This window comes from Porites lutea, chromosome 9 (assembly GCF_958299795.1).
Source record: "Porites lutea chromosome 9, jaPorLute2.1, whole genome shotgun sequence".
Classification (NCBI taxonomy): domain Eukaryota; kingdom Metazoa; phylum Cnidaria; class Anthozoa; order Scleractinia; family Poritidae; genus Porites; species Porites lutea.
Genome location: NC_133209.1, coordinates 30,541,161 through 30,552,820, shown reverse-complemented (window position 1 = coordinate 30,552,820; position 11,660 = coordinate 30,541,161). Strand labels below are relative to the sequence as shown.

The window sequence follows — 11,660 nt, the reverse complement described above, 5'->3', positions numbered from 1 at the left end:
CCCGGGATTCAGCTTCGATCAGCTGCTGTCCGTATTGTCGGGGTGTCTGTTAAAACGGGGTGTCCGTAAGGCTAGAGGTGACTATACTTCCCTGTAACAGCGATTTGTTTTTCGATAAATTCTAGGAAGACGGACTTGAACTTGACCATTGGTTAATAAAGGTTAAATCCTGAACAAAGATAACTATGAAGGATATCTAGACACGTTTATCTTACGTGCATAAAAATGCAAGTTAGGAAAACCAACGTTTTTGGTTCCGTTAACTTCCGGATCAACTCTTTCATGACTTCTCGTGAATACCTCATGAGTTTCCTATTATTGGTTGATTATCTTCCATTCGTCAGAACAAACGCAAGTTTGTAATAATCTGTTACTATTTTAGTACCTATACACTTTTCCGAGCTATCAACAGTTTGATCTTGTTTCAATCAACAGCCGAAATCATTCAATACTCGCGTGTACGGCTTCATTCGCCAAGTCGCGCGCTGCGTTAAGTTTGCTTCAAATACTGTACAATGAGCGAAACGCGCTCGAAATTAATCACATTTTACTCCGTTTCCTGACCGCTATTTGGGTCGCTGTGATATTAATCGTTGTATTTACTCGCATACGACAGCGCATTAGCAAGCAAGGTGAACATACACGCCGGATGGACTCATCAAGCTTCAATTCCACGAGAGTATATCAGTGGTATTCTTAAATGATAGGTAACTGCAAATTCTTCGTTAATTCTAATTATCAGTTAGGGTAAGGCTATTTTAGGTACCAGTGCAACAAGTCTTGATCACGGGACTGGCTTTTTGCAGTTCAGCCAGTCCTCATTACGTCGTCGGTCGGATAATATAAAGCCTCACGAACTGAAGCAACCTCAGACGCGATTATCCGCTGATCGAGATATGTTACGAATTCGCGCGCGCCTTGTCGGCAAAAAGAACTAGAAACTTCGCAGACACCATTAATAGCATTTTTACATCACATTGGCACCTTTGCATTTTCACTGAGATCCCTTGACATATTACAGAAGAGATTACAGACAAAACTTCCTACTAGTCATACCGATATACCTTGATTTCCGTATCTTCGCTTTTACCGCATTACAAAGGTTTTATTTTCCTGGGAACGAGACAGTTTCACGCTCACAATGTTCTACTACTTGCTTTGATTATAGGTTGTTTAGAGATTCGACTGTAACTCTTATATGCTGGTTGTTATCACGTAATTCTTCTTTGGAAAAGAGCGTTTTGGGTTTCAGCGGGTTTGAAATGCAGTTTTTATTTATTTTAGTGTAGTGATAATGACAGCTGAGAATAACAAAACTTTTTTGGTACTGTTCTTCTGCTGTACAAGACGGCTCTAATTTTTGGGTCTATAGAGGAGAAAATTTTTATGGACGATCATAAATACGGACAAGCAAATAGCAAAGGAATTAGGAATTCTGCCATAATAGCATCTATGAAAAATGTGATAATCACCTCATTACAAAACAAAACTTAAAATTACACGTTAATCAATCCCCTGTTGAAAAAGGTAAACCATGCCGTCGACATTTCGAGTTCGCGAAATATCAAGAGCGATCCACGCGCACACGCGTGGTCTGCGCGAGAGATTAGAGACATTTCAGTTATGCCCTGTTGCTGTTTTTCAAATGTTTCCTTTTTCAATAGGTCTCTGTTGTGTTGGTGAAGGCTCGCGCGCTCAAGTCACGGCTCACCCCAATGTAGCACGTCAAACTGCGTTTAATTATTCGAGCTCTTGTTAATATATTAACAAAGTAAAACCACGGGGTGGAAGTTTAAAAAACGAAAACAAACACTGCAAAACAAATACTTGCCATCAAACCGAGTGTAAAATATCAGGCGATTTGGTGAAAGGACTGCCACTCGAAAATACCCGAGCTGGCTTAATTGTCTTGCTTGACGTATTCATATATATACCACTAATATTTCGTACATCAACAGCAAAACCTGATCTCAGATTTGAACATTTCGAACCATTACCCACAATCAATATTTAACCACAAGTTTCGCTTGACTTCCGACACCTCAGACAACAAGAAAAGTTCATAAACTTAGACTGTGTCCAAAACGTACCAAGATTTCAAAGTGATGACTCATTTATACAGACTTTCGTTTCTATTTTTCCAGAACGAACAGAACAGAACGAATGAAAAAACCATGAAAAACGTATTTCTACAATGCATTATATTATTTCTTTTGGTCTGATGGCCACTAAGGGTCTCGGAAGCGTGCACTTGGCCAATAACTACCTTTTTCTTGACCAATATTTTTGTTAAACACAAATAATTCAATTAACCAGATATCCACTTTTACTGGGATTTTTTCCATAGTGTTAATTTGTTTTTTTTTTTCGAAGTTTCAAAGCTTTCAATTTTCTTAGACTTCTAAAGAGAGGAAGTTGACTTCTGTTTTTATTCTGCATTTGTCCCATTTTTTTCTTCCAAGACAAGTCAAAGCCACTTAGTTTTTTAAGAGCCAGCGAAGAGTATCGCGAAGAATTTCCGGCCCCTTAAAAACTTTCAGTGAGTAACATTAGTTTTTCTTATTCTAAAATAACAATCAAGTAATGAGCTCACCTTTGATACAAGGAACCAATCAAGGTAAAAAAAATAGTTCATTAATTAACCTCTAATATAAAGTATAAGTTAATTATGGTGTAATGAAAATTTCATTCCTTTTTTTTTTGTGCCACTTATCGCTTATTTTCAAACTTGGCTTAGCCATGATTGGCTTGCTCAAAACAATAATGTACCTTTCGATAGCGATCCAATAAGAGCAAAATGCTTTTGTTTCACTAGAAGAATAACTTTGACACCTCTCTTTTGCAACAAGTGACCTGCTAAAACACTGCAGTCAAAACATTGTTTAGTCGGTTGAAATATTCTTTCCACTTGTTTGCCAACGGGCGCCGATCGCCAGCTTAGCACGCTGAAAAGTTGTCAAGCCTTTTAGGTGTGCATTTCCGGTCGATAATTTTTGCTCTCGCGATTTGACTGAGCGCAGTTACGTTTGTAGCGTTAGCTCATACGAGCTGGAAAGTTTAATAGGCTCCTTCAGAGAATCTTCAGTGATCGGATCTCAGTGTCCTTACTTGTCAATCAAATCTCGCCAGGAGCGAGTTTCAAATTTCTACCCTGTGGCTAATTTTAGGGAAGATAACTTCGCTATGAAGGGTAAACTTGTGTATGCATGAGTGCATTTTGCCATAAAACACTCTCACGGATGCCCTTGTTGTTTTTTCTTCGAAGGTTCCTGACATTTGCGAGACTGATATCCGTGACACAAGCCCGAGTTAAGCCTCAAAGTTAAAAGTCATCCAAGTCATAGATTTACAGTAAATATGAGACAAAGGGAAGTGTGATGTCCTGGAATCTGGAGCATTGCTTGTTCAATCGGCAAGAGTGGATCCGTTCAATTCTAACTCGTTCGGATTTGAATGCGGTTATTTTAAATCTACGGAAGGTCAGGAAATTTTGAGGCTAGGACTAACATTGCTATAAACTCTGAACGACTATGTCCGCGCGTACAACTCATTTTGACGCCGAAACAGTGAGATCGCTTGCACGAAACGCACCACAGCCGCGTTCGCGCAGCGAAGGAAGATACGACGGCAGCAGAGAAGCTCGAGGAGCTCACAGATCTCGAAGTGGGGCTAATGATGTGGAACCAACGGAAGTGAGTATTTCGCACAAAAAAGCGCACGGGAAGATTAGTGAAAAGGCTCAGTCATTAAAAATCTCCAAAGCTCGCGCTCATGCTGCTTCTACGATCGGCAGCGAGAGCTCACCTCACTCGCTAGATTATGTCTCGTCACCGCAACAACCGGTCTCTAGAAACACTCAAGATTATTCTCCTAAAGCCTCTTCGAATCTTTACGCTAGCATGCATATGGCAGATTCGGAAAGAAAGAAGTTTATGGATAACATTCCGGGGATACCAGTAAATGAGCAGTTGGCTACTCAGCGAGGTGACCGGCCCGGTTGGTCTGCATTTCCGCCCCCTTCGGTTTCAAAGTACGGACAAAATGTTGCTTATTGTACGAGTCTTCCATCTGACTTAAAGTCTCTACCTCGCGACTCGAATAACACCACGGAATTGGTTTTCCACAAATCCTCAGCAAACAGACACACTAAAGGATTGCGGTTAAAAGGCCACGCAGAAACAGAAATGCAATGGAATGTGACCCAAGAAAATAATTTTCGTCTTCGCGACGAACAACGTAACAGGTCCGCGTCTAGTGACTACCATTACTCGCGAACGCGAGGAAGGCGCAGTAAAGATGGCGTCAACGTTGTTTACAACGACGTCAAATTTTCCGGGCCGAATCGGCAAAATGTTTCACGGCGATCGACATCTACTTCGTCCTACTCGGAGTCGCCGACGGACAGTCAAGGCTCGTCAACGGAGTCGGAAAGTTTTAGCTCCTCTGATTCCTCACACAAGCGCAGGCGGCGTATAAGGCGAAAGCCGTCAAATAAGTCGATTGGTTCAAGTATTTATGGGGAGGATAACACCAGTGAATCGGAAAATCAGAGCGTTAGTGAACCCTCCGCTTCTGATAATATGTATTCTCATAATAAACGCAAGAGTAAATTTGCGCCTGAAGAACTGGCCAGTCTGGGGCCTCTTGTAACATACAAGGATCATCGAAATACCACTAACAGGCTTAGGTCAAGTAGTTTGACTTCTGTGAGTTCTTTGGAAGGGGCAGGGATATCCACAGATGCTGCTGCTTCTAGAAATGAATCTTCATTGATCTCTCCCACTGGCACTCGCATTGCAAAAGTGAAAAAAATCCAAATACGATCGTTTACATCGTTTGCTGATAGTCAATTGAACAATAAAGAAAATCTTCCGCAGAGAAGGAGGTCTTCTGAAGAAAGGGAGCCTCTTAAAATTAGGGGCAGAGCTGAGACGGCTCCAAGAGACATTCCAAGGACCTCGTTACCAAGGCAAGGCTCAGAGTCACCATCTCTATCAAGAAGCCCTTTTAGTCTCAAATCAAAAGCCCTTGTTCGGAAGACAAGTAGAGAATCACAGTTCAGTGATAGTGAATGTAATCTTAGTCCTGATAAAGGGAATGAGAAGAAAAGTTTGGACACTACAGTTGAAAAGGAACAGGTTACACGGTGCAACTCTGCCCCACCTGATCCATTACCTTCAGACAGCAGGGAACCCAGGCTGCATCAAAGCCTTCTATCTGACAACAGCATGCTACTCACTTCACGGAGTGCATTTGTTCCAGTAAAACCCACAAAAAGAGCTAATGATCTTGAACCTAACCCGTCCATCATAGATCCTGTTTCATTTGCAGCTGCCGATTCCAGGCTTGGCAAAGTAGCTTCATCAGCAGGAGAGGATACTTTATTACGGCCTGTTGCAAGGATTGGAAATCGTCCATTGTCTATTGTGCAGGAAACAGATGAGTTTTCTGAGATTGTACAACAAGATGTTACCTATAAAAATGAAAGTCTGGTAGTTAGGAGTTCACAAGAGCTCAAGGGCACACCGCCCTGTATGGACGAGAACACCTCGATTTCAACCCTTCGGAGACTGTCATATGTGAGAGCGCAGACAAACTCAGCTGATCTTCCTGTCCACTTGTCTGATTTATCACCGGTTCAGATGCGAGGCCTTAATTCCGGTTCTGATTCACCTACATCACTTTCACCTTTGTTTGCTCAGGATCTTCAATCAAGCAGGTACATTTCAGAAGCTGCTAATGAGACCAAAAAAGTACTAAAAGAGTTTGATCCACTGACCTCAAATGAAATACTAAGAACAGTAACTGAGGGGGATTTGATTAGCTTTGATGACGAGAACGGAGATGTTAAAGAACCAGTTAAAAAGCGAATAAAGCGGATTACTCGTCCTAAAATACCAACAATTCTTGGTGGCGAAGATGCTGACAATTCAATAGACATGGAAAGTTTTGAAGCATCCACTGGTCTTCCTGGGGCAAGTAATGTTTCTTTCAGTAAAGGTAAGTTAAACAATAATGTTTTTTAGTTGTTTCTTCCCAAAGCCAAGGATTAGCAAAATAAACCTCCATGCTGTTTTTCATGACAGAATGGGTGGCTTAAGTATGGAAAGTTTTGTGCATTTCTTTGGCTAAACCAATGACTGGGTAACCTGTGGAATCTCAGTTTTAAATAAGATTAAGTGAAGTGAATTTAATATAAAATGCATATCTAAAAGGTGCTCAGTCATTAGCAATATTTTGCTACATACAATATTGCCGTGCAGTCGAAAGGAACCTTAAAAATTGGTCTGCTAAAACAGAACACCGGGGGAGCTAGGTAATTTTGGCCTATAGGGAATTAAGGATAAACCAATATATTATTACAACCCTGGCACTACAGTAAAATGATTCTTTTCCTCAGAGTCAGTGACACATCCTTTAAGGAACAATTTTATCTTGGAGTTTTGAATGATACTCACAACCCCAAGGCCATTCACTTTCCTGAATAAATATGAAAGCCCAAAATGACTTCTGAGTGAAAGCTTCATGTAAATTATCCTTAACAAATCAAAAACAATTTTCCATGGTCCGTACTCTCAAACTCGACCTTGGAAATGACATCAAAATATTCAAAACTCAAGTGGACCACAAGCTGCAGGCAAGTGGTTTCACTGCAAAGTTTTGAACATTTTGATCTCATTTCTGTGATCGAGTATAAACCGTGGGAAATTGTGTTCAATTTGTTTCTTATGATAATGTTGACAGTTATTGACCTTCATTTCCATTGAAGTTTCTTGAAAATGGTACACACAAGAAAGAGAAAATCAAATTGTGCCATCATCACACCATTTTCATAGTCGGTTCTCTGAATGACTATAGCTCTCAACCAATCAGCATACGAGAAATTATTGTAAAATTCGATTTTTCCTATTGTATGTTTATGTCATTATTAGATCAGGAATCACTAATTGCGTTATTCCTTGCGCTACCACTCTTCGATAAAAGGAGAGTGTTCCCATTTGGAAATTGTGGTGCCATTATAAGTGCATAAGTCCCGTCATCATAGACAACCCAACACAGCAGCATAAAAAACTCTTGAGAAAAAAATTTACAGTGGAAACTGGTTTCAATTCACATTTTTTTTCTTCATGGCTTTAACATTTGAACCCTCCCTCTTTCTGGCTACCTATCTACCCTATGTTGTTGTTAGAATTTGTATTCCATTTTGATTCTGTTAATAAGTGAATGCCAAAAACAACCTTATGATTTCTTTTTCATTACTGTTCAAACCCAGACAAGTTTAAGCAACAACATGTGTCTGCATGGTGAAAACTAAGATGAGGCACTGAAATAAATTCTAATTCAATATAAATAGTTCCCCTTTTATGTAAATAAAAACAGATGTTTTTTTAGCTAAAGAGGAAGTCGTTCATGTGAAATATACTGAGTATGCAAACAAACTAGGCCTATCTAAATAGCTGTCTAAGTGCTGTACCCATTTCACCAAATTTCAGTTGACGTTTTGTACCATTCCAAACAATGAACTCTGTTTTTTTCTATTAATTGCCTTTTGTTTAAGCAGCTTCTCTGATTTCCCTACAAACATCTTAGCATATTTAAATTTTCTTGATCTACATTCTAAAGTCATAACTCTTTTTATGCAAAGAGTAGGATGTGCTTTGTAAACTGTTTGACACCCTCTCAATTGCATTTTAGCCAAAAACACATTTTTAATTCATTTTTAACAGACATGCATATAGCATGTGAAGCATTTAACTTATGTTTGAATTCAGTTTGCTTATTGTGCTACTAGATAAGCCTAGACTAATGACATAAATTAATTTGCATTAAACATCAAGTGTTGATGTCTTGTTGGTTGAAATAAATTGCATTTAAATGGTGTCCTCAGACAAAGTGCCGCTTTCAAGTTAGTGTTTTTCAGAATGGTGTTTAACTTCCGTAAGCCTCTGAGAAACTAATACAAACAATTTTAGTGAAAAAGTCATTATTTTCATTTATCCAGTATGCTGTTTACTTCACTGATGACTTAGTTATTTAATGAGGTATTTCTTGTCTTTCATATGCCTTGGGTTCAGTTTGCTCAAAAGTCCAACCTTCCCTTTATTTTATACAGGTTTGCTGTGTTTATAACTTAAGTTAGCTGAATGGAACTGCAGATATTTTTTAATGTCTACTGTGGGGTTAAATTCTTGCAAGAATATAATGTTGGGGAAATTCATCCTCACTTTGTACCTTGAACAAAGGGTGTCAGGATCTTAATACCTTTAAGGTGAAATACATGCACTAAACACTTGTTGTAAGAGGTGCATATGAAATGCTTTTTCAAACTACACAATCCAAAAAAGTACATTTTGAGCTTTAAACTTAGTATTAGATGTCAATGTGTTTTTACTCATCTTATGCTCACTATTTTTGTGATTGCTAAATAGACATCTCAGGAATGTTTGATGGACCAAACAGAGACACCATTATTGCACATGATAGTGAAGAGGAAAGCACCCCAAGAGCAGCTTCGGATGCCGAGGACAATCAAACTGCGGAATCACATTTTAATGGCAGTGACGTCAACAAAAAGCAAACTGATTCGGTGTTTGATGCTCAAGGCGACAGCATGGAAGACATCAATCAAAGACCAAAACCCAGGAAAAAACTTCAGAAAAGAGCCTCTTTGCCTGTGATTAGAACAGAATTTTACCAAGAAGAGGCTACGAATAATGACGAGGCACCACCATTAGAGGAAATTCCTAAGTCACCATCATTACGAAAGGCAGAAACCATCAATGATCTTTCCTTAGAGCAGGTTGCACACCACCTTAAGGTTGATTCATTGCGGGGAATTGATACTGAGCCAGGCAAAGACTTTTTATTACTGGATGATAAGAGTTTAGAGAGCTGTAGCCCTCCGCCAGGGGCAACACCATCACCCAGTCCTAGTCAAATGAATTTTGATGCGCTCTCATTAACAACAAGTGGTTTTAGTGAAACCCATTCTGAGGAAGTGAGTACTGGGGATCTTAATGTTGGATATGATCTTTTACAAATGGACTCCACTGTTAACAATAAATCTGTTGATGATGCATGGAGGTCTCAGAGTGACCCTAGTCATGGTATTCAGTTAGAGAACACAATGGCTGAGTTACAGGCTCATCGCAATAGCAACAGTGAACCAAACTTGAATGGAGAAAAATTGAAGGAGGAATCTGAACAGTTGGCCAAGAGAGTAAATGGTGGGAATCAAGTGGCACCCAATAGAAAAACCCATGGGATAAAGGAGGACGAGGATGAAGATGACGTTGATGATAATGATGATGACAAAGACAACTCGCTAGCTGACTTGAGTCCAGATGATGGATGCTATGAACTGGACAAACCTGACATTAAGAGGAAGCCTTTGCATAGGGCAAAATCTGCCCCTACACCAACCACACCGTCATCGCCCAGAACTCAGAGAATAGCCAATTCTTTTGCTGTGGAAAAAGCTCAAGCTAAACTCAACAAACTTGCAGCGATGGAGACAATAATGGAACTGCCAAATGCAGAACCCTCAGTTCAGATCCCAGAAAAACCCAAAGTTGAGAAGGCAAAGCGAAGCTCGTCAGTGGAAGGGGGTATCACTTCACCAACAGCAAGTGAGGGTACATGTGCTAAAGAAGACAAGAGGAGGCTTTCTATATCCAAGGAGCCTGGAAAGAGTCAAAAGTCAAAACATGTAAGTACTTTATTGAAACCTGCAGTGTCTATAGCACATACACCTATGTCCAAGGCTGTCATTAAGGGCCAGGGGCAAGGGATTTTCCCAGCTTTTATGATTGTGACCTCCACCTACTTTTGTAGGAAAATAGACGAAAAATAGAACCAAACAAAATCCCTAGTTGTTGGATTCCCCGTCTACTTGTATCATTAGCCTGGCAACTTGAAATTTTAATGACAGCCCTGCACGTCACAACATTTTTACATAACGGTGTATTTTTTGTTGTGTTTTAATACCTCTCGCTATGAACTGGAAGCTCTGCATTGCATAAGTGCAGAGCTATCCCAGTTTTAGAGACTGTATTATTTTCTGCTCTACATATTTTGCTAAGCGTATTGTGGACTACACTCGCAGCAAAATCATTCTTAAAATAACCTGGTTTGTAGAAGGGCTGTGACTCATGCAGGACAAAATAACGTAGTTGAAAACTCCAGAAACAGTATAGGGGCACCTACAGTTTAAATTTGGTCAGCTCTTTGTTGGCTTAATAATTTACAATAACTTTCTCTTGTACTTTCAGCAAATTGAAACATGCTTGGTGATTCAATTTATTCTGATTTTGAAATAGTTAGAATTGCTTGTTTGTATATGTTGTGGTCAATTTAGTTGTTGCCATGTCAACTGGGTGACTCAAATACTATGAATGCCAGTTATTCTGAAGAAATCAAAGCATTACTGTACTTTTCAAGCCAATGCAGTAATTTTTTTTTAGGGATCCACGAATGTTCTTGTATAACCACAGCTCAATGAAATCTTTCCATAAACTAACTAAAGGCCCTTTTGTATGTTAAGGTATTCCAAACAATTATATCATTGTCTATTTAAATGTACGTTTTACTCCTTTGTTATGAAACAAGATTAACTGATAACAAAAGCTCTTGAGAGATTGAAACCCCTAATCTTGCAAGGGTTGAAAACATGACATTGTCACTCTTTGTACAAGACATGATGCCTGATTAATTAATTTGGTTGCATTCTCGTGATTGTAATATTGGAATAATTTGTGGGTGACATTCAATCCAATTCAAAATAGCTTAACTTCTGTGGAATTACATATGTTGTAAAAGTACAGGTAATTTCAGTCTGTATCTCCTCCCAATCAGAGGGATTTTTATGGAAAACTTTAACAATGATCGAACACCATACAAAACAAAAAGGAGTAGTTGAAGTTTATTGACTTTCAAAATGTCCTTCCTTTCATGTCTTAAGCTTGCTTGATAAAAATATTTATATTATATTTTTTGCACAGCTCTTTACAATGCAAGCCAGGGGGTAAAGATCAACAATAGGCACTCAAGCATGTAATATAACAGTTCATAGAAGACAGAATAGAGAAATCAGTACTCAAAAACACAGATTACATGTAATTAGAAATACCATTTACTTTGCACACCTCAATTAACCAGTTAATGGGGCAAATTAAAATATCACCAGCCATTAAAGAAGACTGAGTTAAACAGAGATGAAAATGATGGGGTCTTAGTCTATAATTTTGGTTGGAGTTGATGGCTGACTCTGTTTGTTGTGGCTTGATTATGTTTGTATGCTACAACGAAGTCCACCCTTCGGAGTCACTAGGACATTGCACACAGCTTAAGTTTTGATTGATGGTGTTTCCTGTCTGTGGTTAGAGTCTTTGTTCTCAGTAAACAATACTGTTAACATCATAAAAATTTTATATTCTGATGTGCTTCAAAGTCAAGTAGACTCTTATTGACTGATGCAGCTTATGAACAGTGCTTTAGAGAATGATGTGATAAAATGCTCCAAACTTAAGAAACTGTACAGTGAAACATCATTTAAGGATTGTCAATCACATGCTTGAAAATATTACTGCAATTTCATCATAAACGTATAACATCTGAATTATTGGTGCAATGGAGCATAAATGATTCATGTTTTCAGATGC

The 11,660-nt window shown here is 39.0% G+C and overlaps 1 protein-coding gene across 1 annotated transcript in view; it reads left to right on the top strand.

Moving 5' to 3' along the window:
- The first annotated feature begins 434 nt into the window (after positions 1–434).
- Positions 435–11,660, top strand: part of LOC140948811 (uncharacterized) — a 30,173-nt gene continuing 18,947 nt past the window's right edge. The window contains exons 1-3 of the mRNA XM_073398086.1: positions 435–707; positions 3,266–6,000; positions 8,430–9,709. Coding sequence (XP_073254187.1) covers positions 3,531–6,000; positions 8,430–9,709 — 3,750 coding nt within the window. The 5' untranslated portion in view covers positions 435–707; positions 3,266–3,530. The remainder of the gene's footprint in view (positions 708–3,265; positions 6,001–8,429; positions 9,710–11,660) is intronic.